The sequence below is a fragment of the Hyposmocoma kahamanoa genome, unplaced genomic scaffold (genome assembly GCF_003589595.1).
Source record: "Hyposmocoma kahamanoa isolate Upper Pololo Valley unplaced genomic scaffold, ASM358959v1 120, whole genome shotgun sequence".
Taxonomy (NCBI): domain Eukaryota; kingdom Metazoa; phylum Arthropoda; class Insecta; order Lepidoptera; family Cosmopterigidae; genus Hyposmocoma; species Hyposmocoma kahamanoa.
This window is the reverse complement of record NW_020653415.1, coordinates 1,559,531-1,583,023: the sequence shown is the minus strand read 5'-3', so window position 1 is coordinate 1,583,023 and position 23,493 is coordinate 1,559,531. Positions and strand designations below refer to the sequence as shown.

The window sequence follows — 23,493 nt, the reverse complement described above, 5'->3', positions numbered from 1 at the left end:
GTGTTATAAAACCAAATAGTTTTTGAGAAAACAATTTTTGAAAATAGTGAAATACTAGAACAAAAAAAAACACATTTTGACACTAGCTACTATAACCCAGCAACATTGACTTATGTAAGACAATGCCCAGCAATGAAGTTTTATGTCTTGCGTTTTGATATTCCAAATTCATGATATCCTTCCCCTGTAGCATGGTTATGCATGATAGTTGTGTCTCAATCAGATCTAATTTAGATAGCCAATAGCGCACACTTATTTCAATTTTATCAGGGGCTGGTGTCCTATAAATTTTAAAAATTTATTTCACTAGTTTTAACATGATATATAATTTTAGAAGCAAGCTACAGCCAGGGGGGTGAACAAGCAATATAAAGCAACATACTCGGCCTGAGAAAAATTCATAAAGTCAGGAGTAGTGTTGGGTTATGGAAAAATTTCCATTTTGAATTTTCTCAGAGAAATAAACATTTTCTGGATATTTTTCCAATATTTTCCTATACTTTTCCGCATTTAACGTTGACACCTGTCACAAGTTGAAGTTACTGAACGAGAACGATGGAGCCATTATAAAGTTATTTTCACTGCAGTCCAATCATTTTAAATTTCATTTTTCTCTAACTTGCTTGTAGCTATTAGATACAATTTTATTTTATTAATCACACTAAATATAACTTCAAAAAATATTTTTGGACGAAGAACGTAATATGGGCCTTTGAATTATATTTCTCCTATATTTGAATATTTTTTGAAATTTTTCAGAGAATTACCCAATATTAGTCAGGAGTGACAGTGTAAGGAACCAAATCAAATGAATGGACGTGTTTTCAAAAGCAGATCAAGCAAAATTGAGATGGACAGGTCATCCGTCCAGTTATGTGGACTCGAAAAATGGAGCACAACAGTCACAAATTGGGACTCATCTAATGGGAAACGCAATAGAAGGTTTCAGCATCAAAGACGAAAAGATGAGCTGAAGCTGACTGCAGGTCTCTATTGGAGAAGAGTAACTGTTAACAGAGATCTTGGGAAAGATCTGGAAGAGGCCTATGCCAAAAGGTACAATGAGTTATGAGAATTAGGATTAAAAGTAAAATTGTTTAAGCTTTTTTTTAATACAGAATATAAACGAATTTATTAATTCAAAAACTATTGTAATGAAAAATTAATAATAAAAATTTTGTAACAATTTTAAAATCTTTTGGCACCATGAGAAGTATTTATTATAACTGCAATTTTATTAAAATCAAATCAAGTATCGTTATTTCGTAAGTAATCAAATTAGACTTAAAATTTGACATTTTATATTTTGCAATACTAAAATAAATGTTTATTTACAAAATAACATTGTTTTATCTCGCAAACATATGGCAGACGATTGATTATGTCAACAAATTTTATCTATATACAACAACTGGAGGACAAAGGGAATTATTTCAATAGTTATGTAGTACTAAATACATAATTTGTTTTCACAAGTACACTTTAATAAGTAAACATGATAATTATTTGTATTATTCTCATCTGAACTGGTTAATAAGTATGTTTTACGCAAATTTTTAGTAAATTTTTTCCTCATTTTAAAATCGCAGGTAGATCCAAAAACAACGGTCACCCAAAAATCGACCTCAGCTACCTGTTAAAAGTTTCAAATGTCTAATTATACATTAAAAACTTTCGTGAAGAGTCACAGAACAAAGAAATTCATGTTTAATATCAATAATTTCGTTTTAATCGCTCAAGGTTGACAAAAAGATGTAAGCACCAAGTAGAATGTCATTTTGTAAGAGCGAAATTCAATGCGTAATAAGCACTTACCTCTTTATAGAAGCTCACCTCAGCAGCACAACACGACTATCCAGGTCTTCAGGATGCAAATCACGTAAACTAATCACGAGAAAGGCGGCTGATAAGCTGAATTTTCAATAACATTGAAAAATGCAAAACCATCGAGCGGAACAACAAGAAAACATCCGAAAGAAAGAGAGAGAGAAAAACCATCGACAATGGAAATCAGCTGTTGAAAATTCGTAGTTCCACTCCAAAAACTCACTCGATTGTCACTTTTATATACAGCGCTGTCATTTTCTGTATTTTTCATTGGGAACTGCAAAATGTGACAGAGATAACCTTACAATCTTGTATTAGTAGTTTGTGCTTACAACTTCTTTTATTTTTTTCCATCCTCTAAGCTTACAACTATGGTTCTACTTCGAATTTCTGTCAAAATCAAATTAAATAGAGGTCATTGTCTATGGCTACCATAGACTAAAATACTTGAATCAGACAAACAAGTTTGCTATATGCGTTTAGCTGTTTGCGCCCTCTAGCAGCAAAATCAGGAATTGTGATATTAAAGCCGTCACAACGTTGTACATTGCAAAGCAGACATGCGCAAAATAGTGCCTCAAAAAGTAATGTAACATAACATTAAATTCCCGTAAAAGTAATATTACACTGTGATAGCACTATTACCAACAACATCACACAGACTAAAAATGAGATGCGATATAAGCATTACCTTGGCATTATCCATCACTACAGTGTTACCAGGATACTAGAATGGAAAATTGCATTTTGTTACCTGGAAAGTTACATTTTTGTTGCTTAAGTAAAATTCGTTTTTTTATCAAACATTTTCTCTGTAAAAGGATTATGTGTATGATTTTTTTTTAATTGGCTGTTTTAATTTTGTTTGCCACTTCTCAGTGTTACTTTATTATCTAACTTGGTGTTATTGTAAACTATTTGGGATTTACAGTAACAAATATGGTTGCATGTAAAAAATCCCATCGGTCTCAAAAGTTACAAAAATCGTTTTAGAAACAAAAACTACTCACATATTACACGAGAGAGTTAAAAGTTACGAAATATTTAAGAAATGTAACTATCTGATTTGCTTGCTTTGCTATTAGCAACATTTGTTGCATATACAATACAGTGTAATATTACCATTATCATCACATTGTATTACAGTAATATTACCATCACATCACTCCTAGAAATATAGATATTACGCAGTGTAAAGGAACTATTACAATTCTAGAATATTGCAAACAAAGCAATACAGATTATACACTATTAAATTTATATAAATTTATATTGTAACTGAAAATAATATCGTGCATCAATTATTATTAAATTATATATTTAAAAGAGGAGGAGGCCTTTGCCTGGCCGGGGACAAAACGGGCTTATAAATAAAAATGTTTAATTTTCCAAAGTGATGTGTGATGTCACATTAGCGTGTCGCGTGAAATGACAATTGTAACATTACTCGCATTATTTACATGTCTCCATTGCAAACATTCTTGATTGTAACAGCACTTTTCTAATGTTGTAGACTAGATAATTGAAATATATGGAGTAGGATACAATTGTGACTGTTAATAATCTATGCACATACGTATATTCCTATGAAATAGTCACTTATTAATGTGTCTACCAATTTTAGGTATTGTCCAAAACTCGTCAAAGTAGTTAATTTGTTTCTCAAAAGATGGTACTGACAGTTACTATGAGTAGACAAAACATTTTGCTCAAAGTTCCGCATTTGTCCACTTTTAATCGTCTGTCTATTATTCACAGACTATTAGATGCTAACGCATCTATTATTTATCTTCTGTCAGTTTATGCTATCTGTGGTGATTGAAAATGGGCACAAGATTTTCGTTATTTTTGTGAATTATTTAGAAATTTGAAATATAAGTGATTGTTTTTGTGTGATCAATATTTCGGTTAAATTTTTTACACCATAATTTATGTATAATCTGGTCTAATTTTAGTATAAGTTTGGTGTATGTTATGAAAACGGTCAGCTGTCCATAACAATAACCTTTTCGTCATTGTGGATAATTACGCGTGATTGGCACTTGTAAAACATAACTGGGATCGTGAATAAAATGGCCAAAGAGGAGGATGATGATAATTTACCAGATAAGGATGCGGCGAAGGAGTTTTACGCTAAATATGAGCCAAAAGAAATCATAGGCAGGTGAGGTGTACAATCGGTACATTTTCGTATATTTGGTATTATATCATTGGCATCGCACTATATTTCTTAGCTTCTTGCCAATTTTTAATGAGGCGCGAAAATTTTCGTTCTGACGCACTAGGTAAAAATTGTATTACACTTTTTTTCCACGACCTTGAGGAAGACATCGGAACCAATTTGGCAAATATAATTACTGTCTGTATAAAAAAAAGGTTGGAGCGTGTTCCTTTTTATGAGGAAAAATGAAAATATTGCTTATTCTTACAAAAAGCATTTAGATTAGATTTAACATTGAATCTTAATATATACTTTATTATTTGTATATTATGAAAAGCATTTGGGTTATATCAGTATTTGTTTAATATTAGTAATATATATGTACAATGTATTTATATATATTTGTAATGTGCTATGTTGTTCAAGCCAGGAAAATCCTTCAGTTCTTTAATTCTGATGGTTTTGACTCATTCTAATTAGTGGTATAATCAGAATATACCAATTGCTGGTTAACCGATGAAGGGCTTTACAAAGCCTAAATATGACACCCTATAAATAGTAAGAATGTTCTAGATCAAAATATTGATTGATTAAAAAAAAGCTAAGTCTTTTGTCGTAAAGTAAATGCACATGTGAATTAAATCATGAGAATGAACAATCTCGGCCATTGAAAGACTTTTGATTGCAAAAATATATAAATCTTCTTTGAACACTGTTATTTGTAAAATAGTAACAACCTTGTACAACTACATTACTATCATTTTATACGAGAAATTTTGTTCCATGACTTAATAATTCATCAAACTTTACTTTCATACAAAAATAAAAATATTTAAATATATATTATGGTATACCTCTGTGCAGTAGTAAACAACTATGTGTTGTAAAAAGTTATGGAACAAAAGTTGTTGCTTATGATATTGGTAACAATAAAATCCTGCAAGGTTTTTACTATTTTAGAAATAAGGCTGTAAATTTCCCCACTACTTATGTAACAACTAATTAAAACGCTCTCTATCAGTAGCACTTGTCTGATGTACTAATATCTGTATTAATAAATCCGTTTGAATTGCTGGAGCAATATTAAGATCTTATTGAAGTCAACTGCCTTCATCAATAATTACTCATTGAATATGCAATGAAATACAATAAATGTTATTCGTATATTGTGTTTTCCGAAACTCTAAAATTTGGCTATTCAAATCTGTAGTAAATAAAACAGGCATGCTTTAGACCAAAGGTGGGCAAACTTTTTTTATTAGAGGCCATAAAACAAGAATTTTCACGTGTTCACATTCAAAGCGTAGATGAGGCTGGGAATAATATTTCCAAGGGCCATAGACTCATATTTAGAAATGGATATTGGCGGGCCGTATTAAAACTCTTTACAGACTGAAATTGCCTGGCAGACTGTACTTTGCCCAATACTGATTTAGACAAATATGTACCATCATTGGTTACATTGTCATTTAAAATCACGTCAAATTCGCCTAATGTGCGTCTCTTATACATGAAAAAATAATCTAGAATATGGTCTTGATCCTTTGAGATCATATCATGCAAGATGCCAATGATTTTAGTTTTTACAGATGAGCTTGAGATGCAAATCAAATTCTGAGTTGAGTAGCGTATTTACACTTGGATATGTGCTGGATGTGGATGATGATCTTAATTAAAGAGAAAAAGATATACACAGGGTGCAAAAACATTCTATTAGCCTAAGATCTGTTCAGCCGAGTCTGTATTAAAGTTACTGTTTACAATTATTATAAAATTCATTATCATTTGTCATTGTAATTGATAGAACATTAATACATATTATTTTACTTAGTTAATTGAATATTATCTAGAGTCCATAATATATTAGTACATTTATTGTGTAGTTAATTGAAATTAGGTTTTGTGCCTACATAGTAGGATTGTGAAAATATTGCCTCACTTATTTGCATTGTCAGTTCTGTTAAAGCTTTCAAAAGTGCATGGAAAAAAAAGATTTCTTTTTTCTCTACAGAGGTATAAGCTCCACGGTTCGAAGATGTATAGAAAAGGAGACCGGTCACGAATATGCGGCCAAGATCATAGATCTCAGTCAGGAGTCACATGATGGAGTAGACACGCATACAATGCGTGATGCTACTAGACAAGAGATTCACATTCTTCGTATGGTGGCCGGACACCCTTATATTAGTGAGTGAGTCCTTATTATTTACACTATACAGTACATATTTATTATTTCTGCAGGGCTAAAAATGCCACATTGGCATAATGATAATATGATTAATTGACAATTCATCTTATTAATTTTCAAACAAAACAAAATACGCAATTTATCTATTTGACAGTGTTTATGAAGACCTCCATTGAACACTGTCAAATAGTGAGTTGCACTATGTGAATTGTAAGTAATTGATAATATGAATTGTCAATTAATCATATTATTATGATTCAGCCAATATGGCCTTTTTAGCCCTGCTATGCTGTTCATTGTTGGAATAGCATTGTTAGTGAACTGGAACCGGTAAAGTTTTTTTATTTACGAAATCCTCATAGCAGTCTAAGGAGCACAACAAAAAGGAGAAGGCTAGCACAACTGGGCGCGACTTGCACAAGAACGTCATAAAGCGCGAGATATTGCTCCAATACTATGCAAGAGCATAGAGTATCTCGCGCTTTGTGTCACTCCAGGGCATGTCGCGCCCTGTCGTGCTAGCTTTATTGGTATTCTGCCAGTTTGGTCATCGTCTGTCAATGCCACTCTCCTATGTTTTGTCTGCAAGGTAGGTGCTATGTTTTGGAAATGGCCTGCTCAACCAATGTCAAAATGCCACTGTTAATTTATGTTATGTATACCTGTGTTAGATAAATGTTTATATTGGCAAAGTATTATAAATCAAGTTTGGTAACGCCATACAAACGTAGTAGCGCAGCTTATATGCGTGCGCACCCTCCCGTTTGCCATGTACAGATGCACACATTCGCATAATCTCGCGATACATAGCGTTTTCTATGGAGTTGCCATACTTGTCTTATGGTACTATGCAATTGGAGACTGCTTGCCAGTGTTGCCAGAAATTCCGATGTCAAGCCTAAAGTCGCAGTTAAAAATCGCGCTTTTAATCTTGGTATTGCGAATTCACAAAAATGATGATGGTATTATGCAGAAGATTTCTTACCAATAAAACTGTTGGTATATTTTTTAATTTTATTATAATGTTTCGTGAGTTCTATATGAGCTTGCTAAGACAATGAAACACGTGCAGAATTAATTAATCGTATTGTAATATTTAGTCCTTAGTTACACATTTGTGACATCTGCTACGTACTGTAGCACGTGTATTTTGTTGCCGGGTCCATTGACACTTAAGGTCGTAACACTTTCTGAGGGATGAATAATGATGATGTATTCCGTAACAATACAGCCTTAAATATATTATAATGTTTTGTACTATTTATTTAGCTTCATTTCTAATGAGGTTATGCTATATTTACCATTTGTGTAAATTTTATTTTTAGTCATTATGGATTGTAGTCATAATATGCACATTTTTTATTACAATACCTAAAATCATATTATGATTTTTTACGGAAACTTTTTTTTTTGTTTTTTTTTTGTCGCGTAGTGTCGGAATGGAGCAAATTATCAGACGTTGATAAATGCGCCATCTGTGAACGTCTCGAATATGGACTTTATTTTCTTATAATGGCGACAGCCTTTTTTAAATAATATCAAGAGACGGGACGAACAAGTCGTGCGCATGGTGGTAAGCTTTAAATTGCAGATCTCTGAGGAGCACTGCCAGTGCGCTCGTCACCCTGAGACATAAGTTGACAAATCCCCATGTGCCCGTAATTTCAAATCCGAAACGCAGTAAGACTCACTAAAATCTCAATTAAAAAAAAAAGAAAACAAAAAGAAAAGTTTCACTTTGAAATCTGACACCATACAGGTTAAATCCCTGTAATTTATAATTTATTCTGTTGCTACGATTTTTTTCTTAAAATCTAATTTAGGCAAATAAATTGGAGACAAAAAGCAGAGGCTCAGCTTATGCTGGATAGCCATAAGACCGTGCAGCGCTATTTTTCAGCCTCTCCCTAATCCCTATGGTCTTGAGTGGGAGTCATGTCACCCATAACACTTGTTGTGCCACTCAGAGCTTTAAATCACAAAGACCTGAGGACTGGCAGGAGGCACTGGCAGTGCAGCTACTGAACCCGTCATTGTGCAACATAAAGTTGACAAATCCCATGTGCCTGCCTGTGTTTTCACCAACACGTCTATCTTTCAAAATCGAATACAGTAATGCTCACATTATTGCTTGGCAGCACTTCCTTGGACAAACTCTTTCACGAGGACAACTTCAAAAGGAAACCAAACAGGCATGTGTAATATTATATCTACTATATAACACTAACCTAATATTAGTTCTGTGATATACACACATCAAGTCTAGCTATTTAAATATATTGAGATATGACAAGAAATAATATAACAGATTGAAATTATTTTCTGGGTTTCCCTAGTGCGGGGTTATATGATAGGAATGTGTGCATTATTTTTAATATATGGTGCTAATAGATGGCGTTGTCGTCGAGTTGAAACACGCAACCGTTTGTCAACTAGGTATTTTATATAGCATATGACAATTTCAGTGGGCCAACCGTTTACATTGTTGAATCTAGATGTTTTCAACTAAGTTCTCTTCCAGCTGAGAAAAAAAGAAAAAAGAGAAGTTTTCAACTAAGTTATCTTCCAGCAGAACTTAGTTGAAAACATCTAAATTCTACTTCTAAAATTGTCAAACATTTCCTTCCCGCCATAGTAGTAAACTTTCCGTCCTTTGGGACAGGAAGGCGTCTAATGAGCCATACTGCCATATCCCACTTTTTAATTTTTCGTCAATCATTTCATCTGACCTTTTTTTTGCGGGAAATCGTTACGGTGGCCGTTTTGAAACTCCATCCCGCTCCACAACTATTAGTAATGAACAAAAGGCTTTTAACGTAAACTTTTAATACATAAGAGAGCAGGACGCTTCAAGTACCTACTGGTAAGCACGAAACACAATTATTTTTTTTACTTCCAACATGAATTACATACAGGAAATGAAACATTTTTTTCGGATCTAAATCGCGTATATTTGCTTTTTTAAACAAACCAACGTTTTGGGCCTTTTTCATGTCTAATGGTCTTATCTGACTGTTGGATGTTAGCCGTGACTACGCACGGTGCGCCTTTCGTGTTCTAAATTTGAAAAGACAGACTTGCACTAATGCCAATTTTTTTAATGGCTCTGGCTTCCTAAGTGGGCTCAATGCGGATTAGGAACTCCCATAAATCTTCAAAGAGTATCTATGTGTTATTCGTCTTCGATATGAAGTGGAGATCTGAGCGGCATTGGAACTGCTATGGACGGTCGTGTCGTTTGCCACCAAGCCCACGACTTGTTCGTCCCGTCACTTGGTTTCATTAAAAAAATTAGCCATTTACAACAATTAATTTCGAAATGCTCTATATCCAAGCTGGTCCTTCATCATGTTACCGTAATATATTCCCATTCGGGTGTCACCGCTGTTAACGTAACGACCAACAACACTAATAAAGACAAAAGGTTATATATAATAATATGGCAGCGAAGGTAGACTCGAACGAACGTCTTCTTTCGAATTGCTGATAACACGGTGCGTACGAACACAACCAGCTATGTTATCAGTATAAACAGATCCTGCTCAGGCTGCTACTATTCGGACTGCATAGGCGAAGTCGATATGTTCAACTGCATGCAGTTGACACTGCGTCCAAGTAGTTAAAGTCGCGCCTATTTCCAACGCTTTCAGTTGAACTCTCGACTACACGCAGTCAAAGTCTCGACTGCATGCAGTTGATCACGACTGCACGCATTAATAATATATAATTTATCATTCATTTTCCATTTTCAAATTGTGTTTTCTCAATTCTACAATTTTAAGTGTGCAGTCCATCATTTTTCATTAATTTTTTATTTTCATATTGTGTTTCCACAATTCCACAATTTTGAGTTACGACAGTATTTGGTTACTTGTGCGAATATACATATGTATTAACGATGCACTGACGGTTTCTCCGCACACCAATAAAAGTTAGCGCCAGTATTAAACTCTGTAAGTGAAATGTGTAGAAACGTGTTAAATAGTAATTTTTACTACAGAACGTTTTAGTGATTAATGAGGCTTTTAATCAGGCATTAAAATCAGTCTTAAAGACAAATAAAACACGTTAAATAAAAAACCAACTTACTTAATACACTTTATAAACATTGAATGTTTTTCAAATCATTCACATTCCAAATATGGACTTAAGGTTCTTTACCTCTCACCTACAGAAATTAGTAAGAAGTCTTATCGTAATTGAACTGGCTCGTTAACCTTATAATATGGAAGACCTCCAAGATTAGCCTAAGCAAAACAAAAGATATGCCTTCCTGTCCTAAACTGTCAGTTTGTTCATAATGACGTCACGCGAGTTATCTCTTAGGCTCAACTTACACTGGCGCAGAGTCGAAGCGTCGCAACGCATCATGTTTTCGCCTATAGCATATTCATCTCTATTTTCCCAATATTAAAGTACAAATTTGTGTTATGCAAATCTGGAGAGCGTCGCGTTGAGCGCGAAGAGGCGTCAGACGCCGAACACACTGTCGCCAGGCATTGTAGTTGAAAAACAGGACGCTACGCGACACTTCGAATCTGCGCCAGTGTGAGTAGAACCTTAATAGCCACGAGCATGACCGTCGCGCACACTAATGCTTCTTAGTCGATAAATATACACTCATTTAACCAAGCACAAAGAAAATGAGAATATAAAATACTAACGTTTATATTTAAATAAATAAGAATTAGACGTGAAGTAGCATTTATATTAACTTCTAATATCGAGATAGTACAACCTTATTTAAACTTCATTGGACGGAATCGAAAATAAACTGCTTTTTTTTTAGATTAGAAACGGCTGAAAATTTAAATACTGTATCTTACAGTTTGACATTGATTAAATGAAACTTTTATAAATAAAAAAACTTTTCAGCTAAAGCTACCGATGTTTTCAACAACGCAAAATTAACCTCGAACTACTAGTAGGAAATTAAAACAAATGATTGTAAAAATTGCAAACGACGAATGTTTTAATTTCAAATTAGACATGAAAAGAAGTAAAATAACCTGTCAAGCTTAAAATTCATTCTTACTAACGCGTAACGAATTGGCTTGTGCCGGTCAGAAAAAGCGTGATATCTATGATGCAATAAGACCGAAAAAGTCTATTAAAACTCTAAATTCTTAATTATCTTTCAAATCATGAGAAAGGCGAAAATCTAAAATAGATCCAGTAAGAAGGATTCAATGCACATCCAGTCACTTTCGAGATACGGCAGTTTGAAGTTTAAAAGTGTTTCTCACTTTTGTTTTATTTTCAAGACTTATAATGTCATGTAACTCCAGAGATATTTATTTATGTTTATATGTTGGATATTTTTTTTTGATAATTTTGTGGATTGGATCGTTTTTGCTTAACTATGTCCAATTGAAATAGCGATACGAAACACTAAACAATATTGCTCGAGGATAATTTTATTATGTTGTGTAAAGACTGGTGGCCTGACGCATTTTCATGCATTTCCGTGCATCAGGCTCCTACAAAATTAAACTACTGAAAACGTCGTGTTTGTTCATACTGTTCCTAGTTGTAATATGGTTTTGTGGAGAAAAATAAAGCTTTATTTATTATTTATTTCGGACAACAATAAGCCATATCTAATTCATTAGTAATAAACATATAAACTATGTTAGATGTAGTTTCATTATTTGTCTGCCCAATTAGAGTGTACCACATGCAATGATTTTTACACGTTCAAACGTTTGCGTATGATCGATATTCGATGATCGTGATACGGTACGGTGTTACACAAAGTTCTATACAAAGTACGATATGAGTTGTCTTAGGGAATCACCACATTTTTAAGCTTGAGCCGATCAGAAAATGATTTTTGTCTAAGCTTTTTTTTGACCAGCTTAATGCGATTCCGTTTTGAAAAGTACAGTGACACCCTTAGGCTCAATTTATATTACGGCGGTACGGAATGAAAGCGAATTTTTGTAACGATATTCTACATAGGCGCAGTCGTGAGCAAGCTTGCGAGTGTTCGAGCATTCACGCAAATGCTTGACCATTACAGCGCCCGCACGCGCTTTCTCGCGCAGCGAAGTGAAACTGACGCTTCCGTTCCATTCCGTTCCGCCGTAACGTAAATTGATCCTTGCGCGTTCAATGTGCATTCTCCTTGGTACACACGCCCATTTTTTTACGATTACAAAGAAGTTTAGATGATTGCGACAATGTAAACAATAAGCATTTGACGTTTTATATGTCAATGATAAGAACATTAAATTATTATGGACTTCGGACTTCAATCTAAATATACGTTTTCTGCGAATAGATATCAATCATATCAATTTAGGAGAACGGTGCAGATTCTCTTTGAAGAGAGTAACTGTATCTGTAACGAGAAACAGACTAACGAAAAGACCTCCAGCAAACCCAGACCAGAACCTGTTTAGGAAAGTTCGTTTTTCGCTGTATTCTAATTCAAACTCCGGGAGGACCTCATTTAGCGCCCATGGAGCGGTGTACTCTAGGCATACTAAAGACCTGTACCCACAGTAAAGCACGGATAGCTTAACATGGCTGAATGTAGCTGGAAATAGGATTCGAGAGAGTTTATTAGCTAAAACGGGGATTGGATTCGGCTGATGGGGCTGCCGCGTTACTGTACTGCGTCGGGGATGTTTGCGAAGGCGCGCTCGGATGACTTTGATGCCGTCATGCGCAAGCGTGTCATATCCTTGATGTTGCGCATACGCGGCGACGTCGACAGTCTTCTGAGTGCAGTAGCTGAAACTTACAACAGCCCGATATTCAGGCACGGGTTCAAGTTACACGAGTCGCAGTCTAAATATGAGAAAGTAAAATTTGTCGATTCTTCCCGGTTTCTCATATTTGTCAATTGTTATATGTAAAGTTAGTAACATAGCTCATAAGACTGGTGCTCCAAATTCTGAAATAAATGCATTATTATTATTAAGAAAGAGAAAGACTGATTTCCTTCTATGAGAAAAAGAACATTGTTGTTAAAAGACTTGAGTAGCAGTAGAGCTCCTGTGAAAGAGTTCGTCCAGGTACTGCCACTTGCCTATTTGTTCCGCCAAGCAATAATGTGAGCATTTTTGCGTATCGGTTTTGAAGGATAAAGGTGCTGGTGAAATTACAGGCACATGGACATTTTCGACTTGTCTCAGGGTGACGGTCGCAGTGGCAATGCCCTTCAGATCAAAAAGAAAAAGACTCCAGTGTCACCTTTGCGGTGTTCATAAATTATGTTCATTAGTTGACACAGTCAACAGTCTATCTCAATCCAGTTTAATCTTTTTACAGTTGAACTCCAAGACGTGTTCGAATCCGAAACGTTCATCTTCTTAGTCTTCGAGTTATGCAAGAATGGAGAGCTGTTCGACTATCTCACATCAGTCGTTACATTGTCGGAGAAGAAAACTAGATACATTATGAGGTAATTATTTAATATTACAGTGCCATCTGTTGTGTTGTTTCCTGCTTCGTATTTAGATCAGCCGGCTAACCTCGTAAAACAAAAGACTGTCCCAACGGTTTTATTTCGAAAGTTGAATGACGTTTCTTAACAACGTAGTTCAGCCTAGTGCCAATAGATGACACTCAAACGATTTGTCGAGTGTTATGTTCGTAATATAGGGTAACAAGAATTCTAGCGAGCACACTGTATTATGCGAGAACGAAAATTGGGAATGAAACAAAATTTTTCGTTATTCAATCAAGCTTTTTTGCATGCTTTTTATGTAAACGTGACGAGATGCAATGACGTCGAATTGCGAGCTTGTACACATTCAAACACATGCGTGTTGTGCCAATAAATGTTTACGTGTGTTGTTCAAATCAACTTTTGATAATTTTTGGTATACTCGATGAAGTCATTAACATAGTCCTAAAGTTGTTTAAAAAACAAAATCGTACGCGGTGTGGGCATAGCATTAATTTTCCTAGAAGCGTTTATCTAATACGATTTGAATAACATCTAGGGCAATATTACAATAATATTTTGGCTTAATTCATAGACAATCTATGTAAATTACTTCTACATTTATCTCTTAACGTTATTTACTTTTCCTCTTTTTATTTAGTTCATAAAAATACATATAAAACGGTTTATCGACCTAAGAAATAACGACTTTTCTCATACGAACTTACACCTCATACGTCACTCTTTAAGCATAATTTTCAAAAAGCGACCGAAACATTTTTTAACCAACCTAAAAAAAGAGTTATCAATTCCGCTGTATTTCTTTCTTTGTATATATGTAGGTATGTTACGCGATATCTCCGGCATTTGTTAACCAATTTTGTTGATTTATTTTTTGTTGGAAAGAGGATACCTCAGTAGTGGTGCCCTTTATTATCATTTATATTAATATTAAATTTGAAGAAAATATTCCACCTCTAAGGGTGGTAAACTAGGGGTGAATGACTATTGTAGTCGGTTTTTCTATTATACGAGTACTTACAGAGAGTCTAAATCCAAATTTCGACGTCGCCGTCGTCGTTTATTTTAGTAATTAAGAATTTACTGACTCCGTGGCCGAACGGTTACCACACTGGTCACATTTATTACCGTACCACGCATAGGGTCCCGGTTCGATTCCCGGCCCGAAAGATATATTAATTAATTTATTTATTTCCTACATTTATTTCTCTCGTGAGTTTGGGTGTAATTTGTGATTATCTATGTGTGTGTCCATGGCATCCGTGTGTGCGTGATTATTATTATTTCCATACAGGAATTCTAATGTCTTTTGATCGCTCTAGAGATGATGAATTTCGGAAAATATATTTTATTATTAAGTAACCTAAGGAACCTGTAGTCCAAATTTCATATTTCTATTATTTTAGTAGTTTTATTTATATGTGCGTTAATACGTCACTTGAGACTTGTTCTTTTATATTATTATTATATCATCGGTCTTCAAAAGAAAAAAGGGCGAAAGCGCCATTTTGAAAAATAATTAGGGGAGCATGTTCTAGGTTTTAACGACTTTAACATATTTACGTGCGGTTTTATAATTAAATGTTAATTAAGTTGAAGTTTTAAAATTCTATTTGTAATTTACCAAAGTCACTAATAATTAACAACTCGCAATGAAGATATTTTTTAATTTTAACCAATATTTTGTTCCAAGGTTAATTGTCTGATTTTTTCCTGAAGTTACATAAACCCCATTACGCAATAGGTCATCATCACGATCTGGTTTTAATTTAAATTGGTTTTAATTTTATTTGTAGAAGTTACATAATATTTTGAACCGATGAACTCACTCGATAATATATATTTATGGAAATGGTGCACATATAGTCCTTGACAGCTCAAAACTTAAATAAAAACGCACCTATTGCCCTGTTTTTAATGCGGAATATCATTTCGAAGATAATGCCTTCTACATCACATATAATAATGTATACTTTGATATTTATACGCGTATAATGCAGTAGAAGCGTAAATACGACTTGTGTGTTTTAAGAGATAACACAGTCGCGATTTGGCTCTTGTACAATTATGCGCTCCTAGTACTTTTCTGGTACTTTGTGTTGTTTAAATTAATTGTTTTAATTGTTTGAATAAACTGTTTGTGATAGCGATATTATTTAATAGTAATACAGTTGTGTTTATTGTAGAAATTCAAAATAATACTTTAATAAAAACAAAGAATGATGGCCCTTGTGTTGCCAAAAGTGCCCTTAGGAAAGTGTACCGAAAATAGGTTAGTTGCTATTATATTATATTAATATAATTGTGTTTTGAATTGGTACAGTGAATACGATTTGAATATATCAAGCTTAATAATGGCGCATATTCGAACGAATATTTCGAGCTTCTAGAAATAATTATTTAAAATTAATTTATGATAGCATTTATTTACATCTCCATATATTATGATGAAATGACAATTAAAGATCACCCATATAATGTAATCAAACAACACTGTAGTGATTTTTTTATTTAATTGGTTTAAATACATAAGTAACTAAAGTCTTGGCTAGAAATGTTCGATGGCCTTTAACTTTGTTCACATTTTAGATCATCGAAATGTTGAGTACGTTCCGTTAATTAGTGAAGTTGACACAAAAAGTTATTTAATGTGGTGTATTATTTTTGTTATAAAGACGACGGTGTTTGGAATTTTTAATTCCTTTAAAATTATATCGTCCAATAACGCACTAATTGTCTGGTATCATATTAGATAATTCCCTGCACGATGAAAAGTTTGCTTACCGGCTTTTTTTTTGGAATTAAATGTTTGCCAAGTTTTATTGCAATCGGTTAACGGAAAATGGGTCAAACCGGATTCATCTCCTAGTATGAAATGTTTTCTTCAAATTTGACTAGACCCTATACTGAGGTACCCTCTTACCAACGGAAAAAGAATCGTTAAAATCAGTTCATAACTCTCGTAAAATACACAAAAAAGTACAGTCGAACTGTGAACCCCTCCTTTTTTTAAAGGCGGTTAAAAAGAAATTGCGAAATAAACTTACGAAGTTTTTTTAAAATTTAATATTAAAAGTAATAAATTGTAAAATTTGTATATCATGTGTTTTATTACACATAAAAACTATGACCAATTTCTAGAATAAACGACCTGTTTAATATACACCTTATTGACCTGCGTAATATTGGCCAAATCTATATCGGCTCAATATTGTGACGTGATAATGTTAACCAATGAAAAGCTCGGTGTCTTATTCACAAAAAAAAAAAATTGCATATTCAGAGTACAGATATTCGTCAAGAAAAGATGTACATTATTTTGATCTAGGTCATTATTATTGAAAGGCAGCGATAGGTAGTAAACAAGAAACAGAATTATTTAATCGGTTCTTTTTTCAGGCAAGTCCTAGAAGGCGTCCGGTTCATCCACAGCAAGAATATTGTCCATCGAGATCTAAAGCCGGAGAATATTCTCTTGGATGATCAGCTGAATGTGAAGATCACGGATTTCGGGTTCGCCAAGGTGCTTAAACAGGGGGAGAAATTATTCGGTGAGTTTGGTTTTTGTTCTACATACGATGCATCGCTGATGTGTTTAAATATAGGAAGATAATGGAAGAATGGCATAAGTGGAGTTACGTCAAACATGTTTATTGCTCCATTAGACACAGAAAAATATAACCCACACCCTCTCCAATCCTTGTAACTCTATCTACATTAGTCGATCACGCCCCGTGATTTGTTTATTTATTTTATTGTTCGGTGAATAGGGTTTTTGTTCTACGTATTGGTTGTTGGGTGCGGTTCATTCGATATAACATGAAATTATATTTTTGGTCGAAATAACTCTCAATGGATTGTATTAGGCAACGTCACATGGGTTGCTCTGATCGCAAAGTAAGTAACTAATGCACTTGTGTTATGGAAACAACGACACGCGCGACGGCACCACAAACATCCAGACTCCTTTACGATTAATGCCTCACTATTATAGAACGAACTCCCCTCTAAAATACGACATTCGAAATCGCTACCTATTTTTAAAACTGGATTGCGAAATTATTTTCAGACACGGCCCTAGTCTGCAACATGGTGTAAAGATATTTATTAGTACGTATAAGTTTATTTATGAATATTTAAATATATGTATAATGTAGGTGTAGTATATTGTTATTTATTATTTAATAATAATATAATGTTGGTTCTTATTTATTACCATTGGCGCACTATGTCTCCCGCTCTGATTACCTTTCCTCTGCCTCAAAGGTTGTCCGGAAGAGATCGCTCTTAGAGATAAGGCCAACTTTGCCCACATTAGCTCTTAAGTTGTTTTTGTACTGTTTATGTACAATAAAGTGTTTATCTATCTATCTATCTATCTATCTACTTGCTGCCGTCTGTACATCAAAATGTACATCATATGTGACGTAATTAGACAGAGAATAATATACCTATGATCAGTAAACGCCCAGTGTACATTGAAATTTACCGCTATATTGTATTCTATATGACCATATATATATATATTCTATATCCAGAAATATTCATTTTTCATACAAAACTGAAGGCGTACTTGCTTAAGTTTGCTCTAGCTTTAGTACGTTTTTAATATACATTGGGTGTTTATTGCTTTTCCCGTTGTTGTTTACCGAGTCTTAAGAGATTATGGACACACTGTCCGAGATATAATATATCTTTACTCTGTCGGAATAGGATATTCTTGACGTGGTCAGTCACGCTGCCATGAACATTTTATTGTATAAAATTACATCCAGTTCCAAAACAATTGCCTTTATCTACATCGCCTTTGTCGTCAAGTCGTAATTTACGAAAGTGCCGTTGATACATTATGATTTAAGAGACGTTTCTACCGAGTTGTTAGGTTTTTGCAGTTGCTATGCTTTAGAAATAAAGATATTAGAGCGCCTTGTGAAAGTGTTCGTCCAGAGAACTACTGCCACCTTAACTGTTTCTGCCGCCAAGCAGTAATATCAGCATTGCTGTGCTCCGGTTTTTGAAGGGAAGCTGGAAGGAAGGGAGGGGGGTGCTAGTGGAATTACAGGCACACGTGGGATTAGTCAACTTATGTCTAAGAGTGGCAGGCGCGGTGGCAGTGCCCCTTATCTTTGCGATTTAAAGCTCTGAGTGGCACTGAAACTGCTATGGACAGGCGTGTCGCTTACCACCATGCGCAGGACTTGTTCATTCCGTCACTTGTTATCATGAAACCATTTTTTCGGATCAAAAATTGCAAGTTCACAACGTTTGGAAAGCGTGTAGCAGAGCTGTAAATCCTTTTCTTAGGGAAGACCCATGTTCAGAAATGTAACTTGTAACAGGTTGACGTTGATAGTGATTAAAAATATAAAATGTGATTAGCAATAGAGCTCCTTGTGAAAGAGTTCGTCCAGGTTACTATTGCAACCTTATCTATTTTTGCCGCGAAGCAGTAATACCAGCATTACTGTGTTCAGGTTTTGAAGGGTAAAGGGTGCTTGTGAAATTACAGGCACATGGGGCAGTGCCCCTCAGATCTTTGCATTTAAAGCTCTAAGTAGTACTGCAACTGTTATGGACAGGCGTGTAGCTTACCATCAGGCGCACGACTTGTTCGTCCCGTCACTTGACATTTAAAAAAAACAACGTTAATTGTATTTGTTTACAGAACTATGCGGCACTCCAGGCTACTTAGCTCCAGAGACCTTAAAAGCAAATATGTTCGAAGACGCGCCTGGATACGGCATGGAAGTTGATATGTGAGTATATAACATTTTACTAGCTATTATATGTATATACTTTGGGGCCAACCATCTAACGTGGTGACATTTATGACGTATACATAACATAACACATTACAATCTCAGATCAAATAGAAATAGTGTATTCCAATCTCCATAAAGTCAATAAAGTGGGTCCGTTATGCCCCCGATTTTAATAAATTTATATTTATATTTAATAATAGTATTTGTTAACCGATTTTGATGATTCTTTTTTTGTTGGGAAGAAGGTACCTCCAAAGTGATCCCATTTCATTTTGAAGAAAATCATCCACCTCTAAGGGTGGCTGATCACGCATGAACATTCATTTTTATAAGTAGCGCCTAAATTTTACTTAAGCAGTAATTATTTTAATGGTTGGTTTTGCTATTCTCCAATTCAAGGCGTTTTTCTCTCTCGATATACTTTGAGTAGTGAGAACCGATTTTTATTATCTCCTGTGTCTAGTCCTGTATAGTGGCGAACTAGGGGATATTTCTATAAAACTTGGCAAATAGAAAATTCCACGTTCTTTTGAGGTCGGTTTTTTTAGTACTCTGTACTGAGATTATATTATAATTTAGTCGAGTATTATTTATTTGACAGTAATTCTTTCGGATGTATGTCGAACGGAGAATGGGAGTAGGCCCCCTGAGTTATGTCACAGACAGACATACAGATGTACACAGACAAAGTCGTCAACTTTAAACTCTCTTTTTTGCATTGAGGGATAAAACCCTCGTGAATAACGGTTACGTATGCGAAGTCTCATATGAAGATATAAGTCCAATATCGGTTCGACTATTTGTGCATTTTAGTTTAGATCTCCAGTGATAATTACTGACGCACATCCAAGCGGCATTATGACTTTTATCAGTTGAGCGCGTGTGACACATGAACTTGATATAAATAGATTTGTGAACGTTGATTCACGAGACACTTTTGGGTCAATCAACTATTTTACTGACACTCGTCTGTCCCTAAACTTATAAATTTATCTTAAAATTCATAGGCGAACTCTTTCACAAGGACCTTTACTGCTACTAAATATCATATTACTTTATTACTCAATGCTAGTGCCAGTAATTCACAGTGACTTTTTCTCTCTACGAGTAAAATCGAAGGCTGTGCCACACATAGTCGATTATAAGCGAGTCGACAAGCTGAAAATTACCGTGTGTAGCAACCATCAATCAGCAAAATAGTCTGTTATATCTGCATTGCGATACAAGGGGCTTTCTGATGTGGTTAATACCCCTACTATGGAAATATTTTGAACATTTTTAAAAAATTTCACTTTGTCCATAGTCTAAAACGAACTTTTAAAAATGAGCATTTATCCCATTTTCATCGAATAGTCGGCAGACTATCGCACGAAAGTCAAAAACCAACATAAATCATTTAATTCAATACGTCGATCGACTAAAGCATAGTTTCCCAAAGTTGTCCCTACCAAGTGGCCGTATAAGAGTATAAGAGTCCTAGGGGGGGCCTCGAAAGCTATTGGGGGGCGTTAATGCTGTCCAAGGGGTGCTACCGCATTAAAAATACCGGAATTATCTATATAAACCACACTACAATTTTTTTCCTTGTAATTGTTTATGTTAAGTTAATATAAAAAAACGTTCTTTTTTCTGAGTGTTCGATCTTTGTATTAATAATTATAACAAACTAGTGGAGTAATTTTACAAAAAAGAATTGAATATCAATTCAATAAAAATTTAAAGTAAAAAAAACATGTTTTTATTTTTTAATAATTTTTTGTGGTGGTGGGCGTCACATTTTTTTTATCTTGCCTAAGTGGGCGGTAAACCAAAAAGTTTGGGAACCTGTGATTTAAATCAATACATCAACCGACTATAGCATAGTTTCCCAAAGTAGTCTCTACCGTGGGCGTTGGGGAAGTTGATGCTGTCCAGTGAGTGCGACCGCATTTGAAAAAAAACCTAATTATCTATATAAACTACACTACATATACTATATAACCTTTTTCCTTCTGATTTTTTTGTTTGTTTAATATAAAAATGCGTGTTTTGGGAGCCAAAAAGTTTGGGAACCTATGAACTAAAGCATATAAATAAAATAATTATTTTTCCTTTCAACTTTAATTCGTTTTTCAACTTTATAAACAACACGGAACAACTATCTTTGTTTCTTGGTATATTAAATTAATGTTAAAAGTCTCAAGTCAGTCGATCGTGTTCAAGAACAGAAATTTATGTATTTCTGTTCTATTCAAACCTTCTAGTACACATAACATGACCATACGTTCCGCTTTAACGGGACAGTCCCGCTTTTAAGCTGTCGTGTCTCGCTGTTCCTAAAATGCTTAAAAATGTCCTGTTTTGCGAAACAGGACCGCATGTGACAATAAATTTTAAAATATGGCGCGAAAGCATAGCAGCAAGTAGAAGAAGCCTTGTCGCCCGCTCCTTGTGCGTCCGTATTGCTCGTTGTTTGTGGCGGGAATGAATCGGTGGCGTGGCACCCGTGGAAAGGATTTAAAAACTAAACCTGACATATTAAAGCAAATTGGCTCATTCGTAAAATATATAAAGCCAGCTCACCAGAGTACCCAAAATTAGTTATTTTTTAAAATTTTTGGCTATTAAACAAGTTTACTTCTTTTTTTTTAATCACTGAACATTTCGTAACTATGATAAACATGTGTTTTGTTTTAAGAATAATAGTAAATTTACAGGCGTCCCGCTCTGAAGGGAAAAATAATGGTCACATTACTTGGATGAGAAAAATCCACTATTGTGACTCGATGATTGATGTGCTTTGAAATAAGTATTGTAATGATTAAGAATCTTCCCTTTTGAAAATTTTAAGAACGCATGTCTTCTCAGTTACGGCAAAATATGAGGAGGAGGGACAATATTTTGAGGTTGATTTTTTAAGAGTATTATGTTTTGTTTTCAGTTGGGCGTGCGGAGTAATCATGTTTACATTGTAAGTCTAAGATTTTTCTATTAAGGCATATTCTCACCTGCATCTGTAATGAACATTCGAAATTTGTGATCTCGGAGCGCCATTGGTGACGACATCAATTTTAAATAAAGACATTTATTGGTTACGGCTCTAACAAAGCAAATGCTTGTGGCCATTATTTATTATTCTGTACTATTTTCTTGACAATAATAATAACAATTTGCAAGACAATCATACTAATTATCTGTAGGACTATTCTCTATGCGAGATATTGCTTGTGTTTTTGCGAGAATAACAGTATCTTGCTCTTGATGTCGCTCCCGCGCATATCGCACCCTGTCGTGCTATATACAATCTCAAATGGCTTTGGTTGATTCTGCATAACAGCGAAAGTGTTGAATCAATCACTTTAGAAATAATATATAGTAAAATTGAGGATATGCACTGATTAGTATACGGTGTAAAAAAAAACGATTTCTAAAAATTTTCACCATAGAAAAAACAATATGTACATTAAATGTACCAATGATTTTTATATCAATTAAACTAAATAGAACACGAAGAGTCATTTTTCAAATGGCTTTAATTACATTTAATTCGAGCTGAGGAACAGGGAAATTCATTAAGAGTCAATACTACTCGACTCTTAATGAATTGCCCTGTACGTGTACTGACCTCCTTATCATAAGTAACGTAATTGACATTTTTAGCGAAATTGAGTTATTAACATATCTGGGATCAGCGAACCGAGATCTACCATACCATACCGATCTACAATCCCGTATAAGAGGTTTTATTTATCTTACGGAGTATTGACATTTTTCACTAGCAAAAAAACTAGGTGCCAATATCTCAGAAGTTACCGAAACTCAAATGCATAAGTTATGACAAGGAGGTTAGTGTACAAGTGCAACAAAATTAATACCCGGAACGCACGAAATTCAATTTCAAAAATTTCCCCGAATTTCAAAAACCTTTTCCACACTAGCGTGGAAAAAACGCTTTTGCGCGCAGATTTCTAAAGAGAAAGAAATCCTTTCCGAGCTAGTGAGGTGAAACGGTAATTAATTTTCCACATTCGGTGGAGGTCTGTTTAGCGTCCCATAATGCTAACCGCTGGGCCGCTGGGGTTGCCGAGATTGTCGAATAGAAGTGAAATTTAAATCGAGAAAGCATTTCATGCTTGTATCTCGAATGTTCATTACATAG

At 34.6% G+C, this 23,493-nt stretch overlaps 2 protein-coding genes across 4 annotated transcripts in view; one reads left to right on the top strand and one right to left on the bottom strand.

Moving 5' to 3' along the window:
- The window catches only part of LOC113240097 (myotubularin-related protein 4), a 183,763-nt gene extending 181,856 nt beyond the window's left edge, over window positions 1–1,907 (bottom strand). The window contains exon 1 of the mRNA XM_026477318.1: window positions 1,816–1,907. The gene's annotated coding sequence lies outside the window, so the exon portion shown is untranslated. The remainder of the gene's footprint in view (window positions 1–1,815) is intronic.
- A 1,955-nt stretch (window positions 1,908–3,862) lies between these two features.
- Window positions 3,863–23,493, top strand: part of LOC113240091 (phosphorylase b kinase gamma catalytic chain, liver/testis isoform) — a 31,883-nt gene continuing 12,252 nt past the window's right edge. For 2 of the 3 annotated variants that reach the window (XM_026477305.1, XM_026477304.1), the window contains exons 1-6: window positions 3,863–3,991; window positions 6,000–6,175; window positions 13,455–13,587; window positions 16,993–17,144; window positions 19,259–19,349; window positions 22,276–22,305. In XM_026477305.1, coding sequence (XP_026333090.1) covers window positions 3,900–3,991; window positions 6,000–6,175; window positions 13,455–13,587; window positions 16,993–17,144; window positions 19,259–19,349; window positions 22,276–22,305 — 674 coding nt within the window. In that variant the 5' untranslated portion in view covers window positions 3,863–3,899. Of the gene's footprint in view, window positions 3,992–5,999; window positions 6,180–13,454; window positions 13,588–16,992; window positions 17,145–19,258; window positions 19,350–22,275; window positions 22,306–23,493 lie in introns of those variants that run through there. The other variant, XM_026477306.1, reaches the window with a different exon arrangement.